The 17,404-nt window shown below is 41.4% G+C and overlaps 1 protein-coding gene across 1 annotated transcript in view; it reads right to left on the bottom strand.

Annotated features, from left to right (window-relative positions):
- The window catches only part of il16 (interleukin 16), a 211,826-nt gene that overhangs the window by 179,775 nt on the left and 14,647 nt on the right, over window positions 1-17,404 (bottom strand). The window contains exon 4 of the mRNA XM_041985129.1: window positions 947-1,050. Within this exon, the coding sequence (XP_041841063.1) occupies window positions 947-1,050 (104 nt within the window). The remainder of the gene's footprint in view (window positions 1-946; window positions 1,051-17,404) is intronic.

Genomic DNA, 17,404 nt, shown 5'->3' with positions numbered 1-17,404 from the left:
GAATGCGATCATTGACTATCCTCAATGTATTTTTTATATATATATATATATATATGTGGTCACAATGACCAAAAACCTTCACATCACAAGTTGTTTTTTTATTTCAATGCATTAACAACACTCAATTATTGAATATGATTAATAAAATACTTACATTTATAGGTCATTTTGCACCGCTCGATATTTTTGCCTCCTTGTGCCATGTTGAGCTTCTGCCCGCAATGCATTGTGGTCTATATTAGCCTGTCTAGTGACCATCGATGCTCACTACTTTTCAAGATGCATTGTGGGTAATTTTGAGTGCCCTACTTTTTTCGTTCTGGACATTCGGACACCCCTACAAAATGGCTTGTTCCCTATATAGGGCACTATGTAGGGAGTAGGGTGCACATTCGGACACAGCCAAAGAAGAACAGGAAAATAGGAAAAACAAAGAAGAAAAAACATGGGAACAACAGGAAAAATGAATAAGAAAAAACATGGCAACAACAGGAAAAATGAATAAGAAAAAACATGGCAACAACAGGAAAAATGAAGAAGAAAAAACATGGCAACAACAGGAAAAACGAAGAACCACTATGGCAACAACCTAACACCCAGCATGAGATGGGATATTTATTAGGGAATGGTGATGGGACTATTATTAACAGAAAAATCCAGAACTGAAAAAATGAACAGACTGGAGACAGCGTGAACACAGACTTTATGTCCTTTCTTGCTCCCCAGTCAGCTTGCTCTCTGATTGGCTACATTCCGTTCCACGTCACGGCTTTCCCACACACGTGAAGATATTTGGTTGTAAAGGGGCGTTCAACTGTTTATGCATGACATGGTTGTTCTGATTAGTTTAATTTTTCTACATACATTTTTTCTTCCTTTAATGGGAAGAAATTCAGACATTCAGAAAAACCTGAAACAATCAGAGTTGCTAAGTGTGTTTTTCTACCTGTGCAGGTGAGGCGACTCATCAGTCTGGATGCTGCCGTTGGCCACTTCATTCACCTCATCACTGGGTCCTGAGGTTACACACATCCTCCAGATGCTACTGTCCTACACACAAACACAAAGGCAAGGCAAGGCAGTTTATTTGTATAGCACATTTCATGTACAGGACAATTCAAAGTGCTTTACATAAAACAAAGATATTACAGATATTTAGAATAGTAAAAGGCATCAACACATAATCAACACATAATCACAATAAAATAATAAATTACATTAAAATGATTAAAAGCAAGATAAGTTAAAAAAAAGTTACCGTGCAGATTTCATGCATAGGTGCATGAGAAAAGAAATGTTTTTAACCTGGATTTAAAAATGTCTACATTTGGGGAAAGTTTAATCTCCACTGGCAGTTTGTTCCATTTGTTTGCAGCATAACAGCTAAATGCTGCTTCTCCATGTTTAGTCTGGACTCTGGTCTGGAGTAGTTGACCAGAGTCTTTGGACCTAAGAGCTCTGCTAGGTTTATATTCTCTGAACATATCACAGATGTATTCTGGGCCTAAACCATTCTGGGATTTGTAAACAAGCAGAAGGGTTTTAAAATCTATTCTGTGACTGACTGGAAACCAGTGTAAAGATTTCAAAACTGGTGTGATGTGTTCAGATCTCTTAGTCCTGGTTAAAACTCTAGCAGCAGCGTTCTGGATGAGCTGCAGATGTTTAATGTTCTTTTTAGGAAGTCCTGTTAAAAGACCATTACAGTAATCCAGTCTACTGGAGATGAATGCATGGATGAGTTTCTCCTGGTCTTTCTGGGAGACTAAACTTTTAATTCTGTTGATGTTTCTGAGCTGGTAAAAAGCTTCTTAGTGAAGCTTTGATGTGGCTGCTGAAAGTCAGATCTGAGTCTATCAACACTCCCAGGTTACGAACTTGGTTGGTGATTTTAAGAGCCCGAGTCTCCAGGTGTTTGCCAATGCTGACCTACTTCTCTTTCTACCAAACAGAATAATCTCAGTTTTGTCTTCATTTAATTGTAGGAAATTCTCCCTCATCCAGGTGTTTATTTGCTCCAGACACTGACACATTAAGTCTATTGGACTGCAGTCATCTGGTGACAGAGACACATAAAGTTGTGTATCATCTGCATAACTTTGATAACTAATGCTATAGTTCTGTAATATTTGACCCAAAGGGAGCAGATACAAGTTGAACAGAAGAGGTCTAAGGACTGACCCCTGGGGGACTCCACAAGTCATGGCCACTCGCTCGGATTCATAGCTGCCGATCGTAACAAAATAACTCCGGCCTTCTAAATAGGACCTGAACCAGTTAAGGACCGCTCCAGAAAGTCCAACCCAGTTTTCCAGCCTGTGCAACAGGATTCTGTGATCTACAGTTTTAAACGCAGCACTGAGGTCCAACAGAACCAGGACTGATACTTGACCAGAATCGGTATTCAACCTAATGTCATTTAGCACTTTGACCAGAGCTGTTTCAGTGCTGTGATGAGGTCGGAAGCCGGACTGAAATTTATCAAGATTTCCACTTTCATTTAAAAAGTCATGAAGCTGGTGAAATACAACATTTTCAATAATCTTGGAAATAAAAGAGGTTAGAGACGGTCTATAGTTGTTCATTATAGAGGCGTCTAGAGTCCTTTTCTTTAGGAGAGGCTTAATAGCAGCTATCTTTAGTGACTTGGGAAAAATGCCTGATGCCAGTGAGCTGTTAACTATCAGTAGGAGATCACTTTCTACTGAGGTAAAAACTGTTTTTAGAAAGTCGGATGGTATCATGTCCAGAGTGCATGTTGTTGATTTCAAATGCCAAACTGTTTCTTGTAGGACTTTTAAATTCACCATTTTAAATTGTGATATATCAGAATTGTTTCTGGGTTTTAGGCACAGACTAATTTTCTTGTTTGACTGTGTGGAATTAATATTTTGCCTAATTGTTTTAATTTTTTGGCTAAAAAAGTTTGCAAATTGGTTGCATTTCTCAGTGGAAAGGAGCTCTGGGCTTATCTGTATAGGAGGATTTGTAAGTTTTTCAATCATAGCAAACAGAGTGCGAGAATTGTTGACATTCCTGTTAATCATTTCATTGTTATAGTTACGCAGGCTTTGTTTGTACAGCTCATAGTAAATTTGAAGTTTATTTTTTAGCCTTTTCCGCTCAGTTTTTCTGCTTTCTCTTTTTAGGCTGGTAACCACAGTGGTGTTTCTCCATGGTGTTTTCTGTTTGCTCAAAGTGCTCTTGATTCTTATCGGTGCAACAGCAACAGCATCCATTACATTCAAGATTTTCAGATTGAAATGATCCAGGAGTCCATCAACTGACTCTGCACTGGTTGTTGGTAACATAGCTATGGCCTCCACAAACTTAGCACTTGTTCTTTCATTAATGTACCTCTTCCTAACGGAGAAGCAGGTTGGTTGGACATTTTGAGTGATCAGTAAATCAAACAAAATACAAAAATGGTCAGACAAGGCCAAGTCAGTGACAGCTACAGAAAAAATTTCCACACCCTTTGAAATAACCAGGTCCAGAATGTGACCTCGAATGTGGGTCGGTTCTTTTACATGTTGCCACAAACCAAACATGTCCAATATGGAAGAAAATTCCTTGACATTACCATCCGTCATGTTATCTATGTGAATGTTAAAATCCCCAGTTAAGATGAAATGGTTAAAATCAGTAGAGATAACCGACAATAATTCAGAAAATTCATCAATAAAATTTACACAGTGTCCTGGACGTCTGTAGATGATTAGAAATAGGATTTTAGGAATGCCCCTTAAAATAAAACTAAGATATTCAAAAGAAGTAAAATCACCAAATGACATTTCTTTACACTGGAATGAATCTTTAAATAAGGCAGCTTCTCCTCCCCCTTTCCTCCCGTTTCGACATTTATTCATAAAACTAAAATGAGGGGGTGCTGTTTCATTAAGAACTGTAGCACTTGTGTCTTCTGTTAACCATGTTTCTGTCAGAAAAAGAAAATCTAAACTGTGAGAAATGATGAAGTCATTAACTAACAGTGACTTGTTGGACAGATATCTAACATTAAGTACAGCTAGCATTATGAAGTTTACACTGGTCTCTGTTGTATTCTGAGTTATACAAGGTATAGTTAACAGATTAGATCCATTCACCCCACACACTGACCGTGTTCAATTCCTTATTTTACTAACTAACACAGGAATCCTACTGGGTCCAGGCTTGATCTCAGAACAGCTGTCAGTAGTAGCAAAACTACAGCAAGGACCCTGAATGCATCATGGAATGTTATCTTTGTTGTGAATTCTGCTGCTCTGTGAACCTCCTACACTTCCTCCCGTGCCCTGCTCTGCCAGGACAGATGATCTAAGAGGAGGATGAGGAGGGGGAGGAAGGGGAGCCCTGTATTTCTTGGTAGATGGTGGTCGCTGGGGTTCAGACCTGGATAGAGACATCCTTTTAAGACCTTGGGTGATGTGGAGAAGAGGGTCTGGTGAGGGGGGAGAGCTGGGAGTTGATCGCTTCTCTGCTGTGTCCTTCGCTCTTATCTGTACACTCATGTTTGGGTTTGCCGTCCCAACAGCATGACGCAAGTGTGCACCAAGTAATCTGCATCCAGTTAGATTTGGATGCAGACCACCAGGTCTGAATCGCTCCTTACAGTTCCACAAGATACTGAAGTTATCAATGAACTTTATCCCATGGGTGATACATGCGTTTGATAACCATGTGTTCAGGCCAAGAAGTCTACTGAAAAGTTCAATTCCTTTACCCGCTGTAGGAATGGGTCCTGAAATGTAAACATGGTGCTCCCAATTGACACAGTCTCTCCAACAGCAGAGAAAAGTCTTTTTTCAGGATCTCAGAGCCAGTTTTCCTCCTCAGAATATCAAAAGACCCAACATCTCTGTCAGTTCCCTGACTGATGTATCAAAAAGTGTTAAATTTTCCGTCTTTGCCATCCTCACATGCTGTTATAGAGTCTCCAATCAGAATTGTGTCTATTTGTTTTTGTGTGGAGGCGCCGATTGCTTCTCTAGTCCTCCTGTTTGTGGAATTTTGGCAAAAACTAATGACCTTTGGAAAATGAGGTCAGTGTATAATTGCATAGAAAGCATTGAAGCCCTCCCAGAGTTCAGGACAAAGAGAAGAACGTCTAACTAACTGAAAGGTGAAAGGAATGTTTTCCTGGATGACTGGGCTGAAGAGTAATGCATATTAGTTTTATTTTAGTTTAATTGTGGGTGTGTGTACTATTGACAGTATTCCTTGTGCTGGTGTGTGTGTGTGTGTGTGTGTGTGTGTGTGTGTGTGTGTGTGTGTGTGCGTGTGTGTGTGTGTGCGTGTGTGCGTGCATGCGTGCATGTGCGTGTGTGCATGTGTGTGCAACCTGCATTAACTCTGCACTGTTAATGTACCTGCGTACCTGCAGCAGGTGGAAATAAAGAACCAGAACATGTCTCAGAGTGGGAGGTATCTTTGTAGAAATGTTTGTTCTAAACGTGTTGAGTTGTAAATATGTTGAACTGTAGATACCAAGACAACGTCAGAGACCACTGCTACTGGTGGTCCTCCCCCTGAAAACCGTTGGTCTGGTGGTCTGAATGCTCTTTGAATGACGCTTGCGCCCTCTGCAGGGTCATGAATAAAAGACCAAGCCATGGTAACCAGAAAGGAACCTTGTCTCTATCTATCTTTATCTTTCTCCGTCCATCTCTTTAGACCAGCTTTCTCTTTCTCTTTCTCTCTTTAAACACCCTCGGCCTTGTAATGGAAAATTTTATACACATGCACTTTGTATTGTTACAAAGTCCTGTCTTGTGTTTTATTATATTGTGGATTATCGTTCTAGAATGCGCCGCTAGGTGGCAGCAGCAATTGTAGTAGCTCTGTTTTTAACTTGTGATTTTTTGCAATATAGCCGTCTTTTTTAAGACATCAGCTGTCAATCTGTGTCTGTTCGGGTAGATTTTTTCGCGCTGGTCAGAGGCTGTGCTATACGGGAGATTTTTCTGAATATTTTTTCTTTTTTGCAAGACTTGTTATAGAGAGTTTTCACTGACGTCACGTTTTCGCCAGTAACCCGGATGCGCGGCCATCTTGGAGATACTCGACGTAAACACAGCGCTGTATCAATGCAAACATTTGCGGATTAAGGATGAACAAACCACAGCAAAGTTCTTCAAAATGTCTTGCAGACACAAAACCATATAGAGAAGGACTCGATCCACAAGCAAAAAGAAGATATACAGAAAAGCTAGGGTTTGTTGGTGGTGCCGATCCATATGAGTTAGCTCCCACGTCTTGGAGCAATGAAGATCCGGAGAGCCTTCCTTCGATTGCGTACCCCGACATCGTTAACTACCTGGTTTTCTCGCCAAGCCCATACACAGCAGAAGATCTTAAATCCTACAAAGGTTTGGAGGCATATAACCAAATGGTGTGTGGATGGGTGAGAGAGCTGCAATATCAAGTCATCAACAACAGATGTGTTGTGAAGGCCAAAGTAAGTAATGCAATAACATATTTAATCTTTCTTCTTATAATTTCAATACTCAGACTGTAAACCAAGTTATTCTTAGCTCTTTTTTCATTACAACCTCCTCAGTGTGATATGGAGTCCATAGACTACAGTCTGTCTATTTATTTATTTGATAACAAAATAGTTTCTTATTCTAATAGTTTCTTATTCTTGTAGTCTCATTTGGCTGTCTTGTCTTTAAATCAGGTACTCCATTCTCAGTCAATCCGAGAAACACCACTGGAACCCTGGATAATTGCTGAGAAGTCTGGACGGATACTTGGAGCCCACTGCACATGTAAAGCTGGCCTCGGAGAGACGTGCACTCATGTTGCTGCATTATTGTTTCTCATTGAGGGAACAGTGAAGTTGAGGGACTCAAAGACAGTGACGCAAGAAAAGGCTTATTGGCTGTTACCTACTGCACTGTCAAAGGTGGAATACAAGGAATGCCGAAAGATTGACTTCACTGTAGCAAAGAGATCTCAGGTAAAAGAGTAGGCAAAATGAAATGTGCTGCTCATAGACATTCACTTGAGGAACAAACCGCTGGCAATTTTTCCTCTGTTACAGCTGGGAAAACACAACAGCCAACCAGTGACGAACTGTCATCATTATTCAGTGCTCTTAGTGCAACTGGATCAAAGTCTGCTATTTTGTCTCTGATTGAGCCTTACTCTGATCATTTTGTTCCCAAAGTGGTTGGAGGAAATTTTCCTCTGTTATTGACAGAATTGCGAAGTGATGAAGCAGTTCACATGGACTATAGTGATCTATTAGACATGTGCAAAGATGTTGAAATTTCAGTATCAGAGGAGCAAGCAAAAGCAGTTGAAACTGCTACAAAGGATCAAGCTTCCTCTAAACTGTGGTTTCAGTTTCGTGCTGGTCGAATTACAGCATCTAAAATGAAAACAGCATGTTCCACTGATCCTAAACATCCAGCTCAGAGCTTCATCAAAAGTGTATGCTATCCTGAGTCATACAGATTTACATCAAAAGCCACCATGTGGGGATGTTCTCATGAGAAGTTTGCATGCGAAATGTTTATAGATGTACATAAGGAATCTCATGAAAATGTAAAAGTACACAAGACAGGTTTCTTCATAAACCCAAATGTGCCATTCATGGGGGCTTCTCCCGATGGCATTGTCTCTTGTGATTGTTGTGGTGACAGTGTAATTGAAGTGAAATGTCCCTTCTGTGTCAAAAGTGACAAGCTCGACAGTGTATCCTACTTGGAGAAGGACAGTGAAGGAAAACTGACGCTTAACCGAAACCACCAGTATTTTTACCAGGTGCAAGCTCAACTTGGAGTGTGCAAACTGGAATCTGCCTATTTTGTTGTTTGGACAGAAAAAGAATTGCATGTTGAGCAAATTTTGTTTGATGAAGAGTTCTGGAGCATGATATGCCAGAAAAGCAAGCACATTTTTGACAAGGCCATTTTGCCAGAGTTAGTTGGAAAGTTTTACACAAGGCTTTCATCTACCATGGCCAATGTGTCCCCACAACCTGCAGCGTCTGCCTCAGCTGAATCACATGGCTCTGATTGTGCTACAAGTGCCAGTGTTATAGAACAAACCTGGTGTTTCTGTGGCCAGGGTGAGTTTGGAAAGATGATTCTGTGTGACAATGCAAAATGTCCTATTCAGTGGTTTCACTACTTGTGCATTAATATTAAGGCTGCGCCAAAAGGAAAATGGTATTGCCCAGAGTGCCGAAAGCTACCTGGGTTTCAGTTAAAAAAGTAAGATGCAGAAGTAAAAAAAAAAACTCTGCTCTTCAGTGGACTGCTGTGCCGTTGTACACTTCAAGCACATAATGTAAGTTATTACATTTATTATTAATAAATTATTTGATGTTCTGTAATAATCTTAGCATTTGATTTGTTAAATTTTGTGAGATTTTGCAATGCTATGCTGACAAAAAATGTGAAACTCAAACTACTTACAAAACTGTTTATAGTTAATTTAGCATTTTATAGTGGCACATAATACTGTATAATTTATGTTGCTGTTAAGTTTATAAGCTAAGTGTTTTGTGATTTTCTTAAAATAAATATTTGCTCTGATGATGGTATTATGCTGTGTTCTCTTTCACAATAATAATACAATTACCAAGTTGTAAAAACACAATCATTTAGAAATAATTTTAGGCTATACAAAAGTCCAAACATCCTGATATTTTTTATTTACGAGGTATATACAAATTCTTTTAGTCAAAATCAACAACTGACGGGCAAATGTTCACAAGAGCACAACAGACAAGTCCAATCTTGTCAATAGTACAATATCCATCACTATCTTTGCACATCAAGAAATCAATTGGTAGTATCCCCCCCAAAATAGTATATTTCTGGCGCACACTTCCAATTACACGCTCAACATGAATCCTGACATGGGCAATTTTTCTTGTGGTTTCTAAGTCAACAGGAGCTAACTGTGACTTTCCTCGAGTGAAGGCTGGAATTTTCACATGAGCCATTCTGCAACCCAAAGCTGCCTGAATGTTAAAACCACGGTCAGCAAGAACAAGATCACCAGGAACTATGTTGTCCAAAAAGCCACAGTTTTCAGTTATGTATTTATCACTTACTCTTCCTCCCCATGCATTTGAAATGTAAGACACTGTGCCCTGTGGTGTGATACCAATTAAGAATTTTACTGTGTTATGGTGCTTATAAGAAGACCATGTCTCTGCTCTGGCTTTAAGGTTAGATGGTCGTTCAATAAAAACTTCAAAACAGTCAATAATAACCACACATTTTTTCCCAAAATGTTTTCTGAATTGCATTGGCATGGTTTTTTGCAAATGCTCTCTTTCTGGCCATATGATAAGTGGCTTCATACGAATGTACATGACATCAATTACATCAGTAACTATCCTAGAAGCAGTGGCTACTGATATGTTGAATGCATATGATAGGAAGGTTGTGGAAACATTAAGCCTAAGGCGCATCAGTGTCAACATCAACTGCCTAAACTTATCTAGTGACTTCTTCACAGGGAGGTAGGGGCTAAGGAATGTGAAGAGTACCATCAGTATCTGGTATGTAGGTAGGCCAGTAAAAAATAAAACCTTTTCATCCTTATCAACAAATGCACTTTGGTCATAGGTAGTAGACAAATGTGCCGCATCAGAACGCAAATGGATGTTTTCAGTTCTAAGACTTTGAAGTTCACTATTCATAGCCTCAATGTAATAACCAGTCAGTTCAGTTTGTGTCCCTGTGCTGCATAAATGACTGGTGACAAAACAACTTGTGGTAGGGTCGGCAGACGCAGCAGCAGCGGTCGCAGCAGCAGACTCAGTCTCATCAGCAGCAGCAGCAGCAGCAGACTCAGTCTCATCAGCAGCAGCAGACTCAGTCTCATCAGAAGCAGCAGCAGCTCCAACCTGCAGTCTCTGCTGAGTTCGATTCATACGCCGTTTGTAACGTGAAGTTCCTGTCTCTTCAGATGACCTTTGCTGACCCATCATTCCAACAGACGGCACCCAATCTGGGTCATCCTTTTGATAAAGATCAGACCTTCTACCTAGATTTCAATGAAACGTACAGCACATTTTAGCCATATATTTTAAGAATTGTGTTGCTACTGTAGCAGCTTGATATTATCATTACACTATAAATTAAGAGTTGTCAACATTTCACTTAACTTACCAGACACGAAATGGGCCGAACAGATTCGGATGTTATCCAGATTTTTGCCACGCAGGTCTTGGTTTAGCTTTGCTAACCACAGACGCCTCCTTTCTTCTGACAACTTCTGGCATTCCTCTCCCTGATTTTTAATAACCTTTGGTAGTCTATAAAACTCCAAGTGCTTCTGTCGGTCTGATCGGTTGGTACAGCCGAAAACACGGCAATAATTTACCATTTTTCTAACGGAAAAAGTCCGATTTGCTCCAGCGTTCGCGTTTGTTGATGTTGCCGAGTACCTCCAAGATGGCGACTTCCGGTTGGGTGACACGCTGATGACCCAGCCTGAAAACCCTATGAGTCTCCATGGCAACGAGACTTGTTTACCATCGGGATCAACTGATAAAACTCTCCAAACTCAAGATTATCAGTGAAACAACACTTCAAATCCCAACGGAGTTGAAAAGAAAGAGAAGAGGATGCAGGGCAGGAGCGAGGCAGAGAGAAAAACGGTGGCGATTCAAACCGTTTCTTCCAACGGTTGTTATGGGAAACGTGAGATCGCTAGTTAACAAAATTGATGAACTTCAGGTGCTAACCAGGTCTCTTAAAGAATACAGAGAGTGCAGTATTATGTGCTTCACCGAGACATGGCTGCATGAACACATCCCAGACTGTAATGCGTCTGTACACGGCTTCAGGACGGTCCGTGCAGACCGCAATAAACAACTCAGCGGGAAGCTGAAGGGAGGTGGAATTGCGGTGCTGGTAAACCAGCGCTGGTGTCATCCTGAACATGTCACTGTTAAAGAGAAGATCTGCAAAAGAGACATTGAACTGCTAGCTGTGAGTCTCCGCCCGTATTATTTACCCAGAGAGTTCACATGCGTTATTCTGGTAGCGGTATATATATTACCTGGTACCGCTCCAGACGCAGCCTGTGATGTCATTAACTCTGTAGTGGCCAGGCTTCAAACACAACATCCAAACGCATTTGTGGCGATCTCTGGAGATTTTAACAACATCTCCCTCTCTGCAACTCTACCAACTTTCCAACAGTTTGTCAGCTGCTCCACCAGAGAAAACAAAACGTTGGACTTATTTTATGCAAATATTAAAAATGCATACAGCTCCTTTGCCCTGCCACCTTTAGGAAGATCAGACCATAACCTAGTTCTTCTCTCCTCCTCCTACAAGCCCATCGTTCAGCAACAACCAGTCATTAGAAAGGCTATTAGAACCTGGTCTAATGAAGCTGAAGATGCTCTGAGAGGATGCTTCGAGGCTACAGACTGGAACGTCCTATGTGAACCTCATGGAGATGACATCAATGCCTTGACTGAGTGTGTGACAGATTATATTAACTTCTGTGTGGACAGCACCGTTCCAACAAGAACAGTGAGGTGCTTCCCCAATAACAAACCCTGGATCACCAGTGACCTGAAAAAGCTGCTGAACATCAAAAAGAAAGCTTTTAGGGATGGAGACAGGGAGTTATTGAAGTCCACACAAAAACAACTTAAAACACAAATGAAGAAGTGCAAGGAGGACTACAGGAAGAAGTTGGAAAGTAAGCTTCAGAAAAACAATGTGAGGGATGTGTGGTCAGGAATGAAGAAGATCACTGGCTTCGGGATAAAGGAGGATCAGACTGATGGAGGTCTGGACAGAGCGAATGAACTGAACATGTTCTTCAATAGGTTTAGCTCACCTCCTGCTTCAACCCCAACTAGCCACACACCCTCCATGAGCCCACAGCTTTCCTGTCACACCTCCACTCTGTCACCCTGCAGCTCAGTCAAGGACCTGGACACAACCTCATCTCCCTCCACATCAGGACTTCCTGAAACCTCCTCTGCCTCCACCCCCACTCTGTCTGTCTCCTGTAACCAAGTCATGCAACAACTGGTGAAACTGAACCAGAACAAGGCTGCAGGTCCAGATGGTGTCAGTCCCAGAGTTCTCAAGACCTGCTCAAAACAGCTATGTCAGATTCTCCAGCACCTGTTCAACACCAGCCTGAGCCAGAAAAGAATCCCGGTGCTGTGGAAAACATCCTGCCTTGTTCCAGTGCCTAAAAAACCACAACCAGCTGAACCAAAAGACTACAGACCAGTCGCCCTGACATCTCACGTCATGAAAGTCCTGGAGAGACTCTTACTGGCTCACCTCAGCAAGCAGGTGAAGACCTTTCAGGACCCACTACAGTTTGCATACCGTAATGGGCTTGGGGTTGAAGATGCCATCATATACCTGCTTCAGAGAGCCCACTCTCATCTGGACCAGTCAGGCAGCACTTTGAGGGTCATGTTCTTTGATTTCTCAAGTGCTTTTAATACGATTCAGCCTGCTCTGCTGTGTGAGAAGCTGCAGAAATTCCAGGTGGATCCCTCCACAACCACCTGGATTTATGACTACCTCACAAACAGACCACAGTTTGTGAGACTGAAAGGTTGTGTGTCTGAGATGGTGGTCAGCTGCACTGGAACACCACAAGGGACTGTACTTTCACCATTTCTATTCACGCTGTACACCTCAGACTTCCAGTACAACTCTGAGTTCTGTCATCTGCAGAAATACTCTGATGACTCAGCAGTTGTTGGGTGTATCAGTGATGGACAAGAAGCAGAGTACAGAGAACTGGTCGGTCAGTTTGTGAAATGGTGCGGTGACAATCATCTCATCTTGAATACCAAGAAAACAAAGGAGATGATTGTTGACTTCAGGAGGAACAAGAACACACATAGAAGTGTTTCCATCATGGGAGAGGAGGTGGAGGTGGTGGAGGAATACAAGTACCTTGGAGTTCAGCTGGACAACAGACTTGAGTGGAAAAGCAACACTGAGTACATTTACAAGAAAGGTCAGAGCAGACTCTACTTCTTAAGGAAGCTGAGATCTTTTAACGTCTGCACCAAAATGTTGCAAATGTTCTACAGGTCTGTTGTTGAAAGTGCAATCAGCTTTGCAGCAATCTGCTGGGGCAGCGGCATCAGAACCAGAGACTTGAAAAGAATTAACAAACTGATCAAGAAAGCCGGTTCTGTGCTTGGAGTAACTCTGGAGCCGCTGGAGTTGATCATCAAAAAAAGAATTCTGTACAAGCTGACGAAGATAATGGAAGATCCTTCACACCCCCTACACAACGCCGTGACGAAACAACAGAGTGTGTTCAGTGGGAGGCTTGTTCAAGTCCGATGCAAGACAGAGAGATACAGAAGATCCTTCCTTCCAGCAGCTATCAGGCTGAAGAACAAAGCCCTTAATTAATTAATGTGATTGTTTTACTAAAAAATTACTACTACTACAATATTGAATTTCCCTTTGGGATTAATAAAGTATTTTTCATTCATTCATTCATTACTGAGGAAGGAGGATGACTTGTACCCAGATAAGAATTGAGTGAGCTTCCTCCCCTTCCAATCTTCTTGTAACATTCCTTTAAAACAGAGGACTAATGATTTGTCTTGATGTGATCAGCTCATGCTAGTTTATATAAACCAAACCCAAATGTATCTGTTCAGACTTGCACAGCCAAAACTTCTTTGACTGTGGATTTCTCATTGCTGATCAGCTCTTATTAAAATACTTTGTTTGATTCTCACTTAGTGTGTGATCTTTGATAAACAAAATTCCACAACAGCCTGTATGGACGGGGCTCAGCTGATCCCAGTTTTACTGTTAGCCAACCAGAGGCAGTGGAGGTCGGGTTCCTGAACCTGGGGAGGGTTAATAAGGTGTTAATTAGTTTTAATGAATACCATGTTCTTTTTCATTTAATTTCATGTTCGTTACTTGTATAGTTACATTGGCAACGACAGATTTATTGATTATTCAAGACAAAGTAGTGATATGACAAGGTTTTTTTTTCAGATTTTTTATTTATTTATTTATTTATTTTTTAGTTTAAATTTTTTTCTTTTTTAACTTTTATACCATACAATGAGGGCAGGAGTGCAGCGTTCTACCAGGTGGACTTTCTTTTGGGAGTCTGTATCAGACCTTTGAGACACAGCTAAGCTAAGCTTGAACGTTAGCCTGCCCCCGATCAGGCTAGTTCTGGTGCATCAGTTACCATGGTTACTCAGCGGGCATTCAAATAAACCACGTTGATGGAACGGAACTCTGGCTTGAATAAGCCAGACTTATCAAGATAAGCCGGATTTCCCTTCATCCAATTTCACAGAATACCCCCCAAACGATCAGCAGCAATCCCGGAGCACGAACCCAAGTCACCCCACCACAAAGACTATCATGGACTCTCCCAGAATGGTGACAGAGAAAGGCCCCGGCCAAAGCCCCCTGTGGTCACTGGGCACAGGCCCCGCTGGGCCAAGATCGGCAGCCGGCAACCACGCCGGGCACTGGCCATCCAGGGGGGCCGGAGCTCGGGGCCCCAAGAGCCCAAAAGCTACTCCATCTCCCAAGGCAGAGGGCCTGCACGATGCCCAGGAGGACCAGGTCCCCCAGATGACCACCCGGTATGGGCCAACACTCACACCAATGTTCAGTACAGGTTTTGTGAACTACTTATATCGATTTTATCCCACTTCAAATTTAGACATAAAAGGCTTCTTATTGTATCTGTAAGGAACTTTGATAGTGAATTACTCCAAAAGTACACAGTAGAAGTACACTTTATAGTATTTGTGCAAATGGTTTATGAAGTACTGAGTGCAGCAGTACAAGTTTGGTGACCGACTTATTGAAGACAAAGTCAGTTAAACAAAAATGGCTCTTATTCCTATCCAGAAGGGACTTTGATAGTGAATTATTCCAAAACTGAAAAGTAAAAGTGTTTCATATTATTTGTGCAAGTAGTATTGAAGTACTAAGTCCAGTGGGACGTGTTGAGCTACTTATGAAATAAACTGATTTTAAGTTAGTAAACAAATAAGTGTTTATCACTGTAATGCTAGACAAAATGACGTGTTATTGCTATCTGAAGGGACTGCAAGGCAAGACAGAGAGAGAAAAGTAATCATTGGTGTCAGCTGCTTTCACCATAAACTTCAGAGTAAATGAGCACGAGCTGCTTCCTTCCTCGCTGCTTCCTTCCTCTTCTGTTGTTTTGTAAATGGTAAATGGTAAGTATTTATATAGCGCTTTACTGTACCTGGGATGATACCCAAAGCGCTTTACATTATACATCACATTCACCCATTCACACACACATTCACACACTGATGGCGGAAGCTGCCATGCAAGGCGCTCGACCACGACCCATCAGGAGCAATTAGGGGTTCGGTGTCTTGCCCAAGGCCACCTCGACATGAACACGACTTGGCCGAGGATTGAACCGGCAACCCTCGGGTTACAAGACGAACGCTCTACCTTGCTGAGCCACGCCGCCCCCAATCATGACTCATGACACCTGTTGGTGGTCAGCTGATCGGCTTTTTTCTCTTGTTGCGTTTGTTTGTCACTCAGCTGTGCAGGGGCGGGTCTAGAAAAGTTTGATGAGGGCACTGGGCACTGACCAGTAAAACGGGGCATGAATGAGAACTTTTTAGGTCTAGATTTGATTCAATATTAAACTAAAGTGATCATCTAATGTAAAAAAGTGAAGAAAAACTAGTAAAACAAACAGCCAATGCTGAAACATGTCCAGCTGTATCAACATGGGCAACCATTTGAATTTAAAACCCATTAATTCACTCATCTAAATTTCTTTAAAGCCTCTAGCAGTGTGAACTAATTCTCTTATATTAGATTTACTCATACTCTTTAGTTCTTTCATTGACCTTTGACATATATAACAATAAACTGTAGATGATGATTTGCATCAACTTGCAGGTCCAGAACCACAATCAGCAGTAGTGAAACGGTGACAATGGGTTGTCAGTATTATTTTTTATTTCCATTTCCATTTTATTTCCGTTCATGCTCCTTTTTTTCTTTCCCCTCCGGTCAGGTTCAGCAATATTATGGAAATTTTGTAATTCAAAATAAATAAATAATAATTTAAATTAAAAATCTGATTATCAAGAGGAGCCTTATACCCATAAAGCTTCCCTTGGCAAAGCAAATTTGTTTGGCACAGCCCAACAGCCAGACCATAATACTGCTGCTACCATGCTGGACAGAACAAGTAAAAAAAAAAAAAAGAAGAAACAAAATCGGAGATGCTCATTGATCCAGAGCAAAATGTCTGAATAACATCAATACTGGCCACAAATACACAAAACCAGTGTAAGTTTAAAGTATGCAGACACAATGTGAGCAGTGTGAGAGGCGGCTGAGTGCTGATCTTCCATCCTGGGGCGCCGAAAAGAAGGATTCTAGGGGCCCATTAGTGACAGGGGCCCAGAAAGGCCCTCAATACAATTGTAATACTAACAAAATTATCTAATACTCAATGATAAACTTAAAATCGTGCAAATATTTTAGTTACAATGTAATGGTATCACTAAGTTTATTTCTTTTGGAAACATTTCTTAACGCCCATCAGGTGGACTGAACCCCGTGGTTCAGTCCACCTGCTCCATCAGCTGCTCCATCAGCTGCTCCTTCAGCTGTACCTTCAGCTGCTCCTTCAGCTGTTCCATCAGCTGTTCCTTCAGCTGCTCCATCAGCTGTTCCTTCAGCTGCTCCATCAGCTGTTCCTTCAGCTGCTCCATCAGCTGCTCCATCAGCTGCTCTATCAGCGCTACAGACAGACAGCAAGTGGATGCTAAGAAAAATCCTCAAAAATCGGGAAGTTTAAAAAGAAAAGAAAAAAGCTGAGACTGGAGAGAGAACAGAGGGGTGGACAGTACGTCACCCAGTTGTTTCAGAGGCGAGGTGGTCGGTTAGCTCGTCTGATGGAAAGTTGTGGAACATCAGCTTGTTTTGTATTTTAAGTAACTGATCTTGAGATAATTTATTGTTTAAGTATATAAAAAAGATAGATGGGTTTTTAAATATAAAGTATCCGTCTTGCAGCACATAATTGAATCCAAATGAACTTAATTGTATTTTTAGTGCTTCCCCTACCAAGTACCCTCACTGTCATGTTTTACTTTTCACAAACATAGATATGATGGTCAAAATATCATTAAAATTGCTCATTTCTCAATATTTTCAGGGGGGTGGCGCACTTCAGTTTCTTTTCATGGGGCCCAAAATCCCTGGCAGCGCCCCTGCTTCCGACCTAACGTTGGAGGAATGAATCCAGGCTGCAGAAAGAGTTCAGCATAACAAACCTGTCTTTATCTGAATGTTTCACATTCAGGTCACACAACACACCAACACATGGCTCATAATTTCATTTAGAGCAGAACCACTCCTCACAGCTGCTGAGAGAACAA

The sequence above is a fragment of the Melanotaenia boesemani genome, chromosome 1, assembly GCF_017639745.1.
Source record: "Melanotaenia boesemani isolate fMelBoe1 chromosome 1, fMelBoe1.pri, whole genome shotgun sequence".
In the NCBI taxonomy this organism is placed as follows: Eukaryota; Metazoa; Chordata; class Actinopteri; order Atheriniformes; family Melanotaeniidae; genus Melanotaenia; species Melanotaenia boesemani.
The sequence above is the reverse complement of the archived record's forward strand: the minus strand, read 5'-3'. Positions and strand labels throughout refer to the sequence as shown.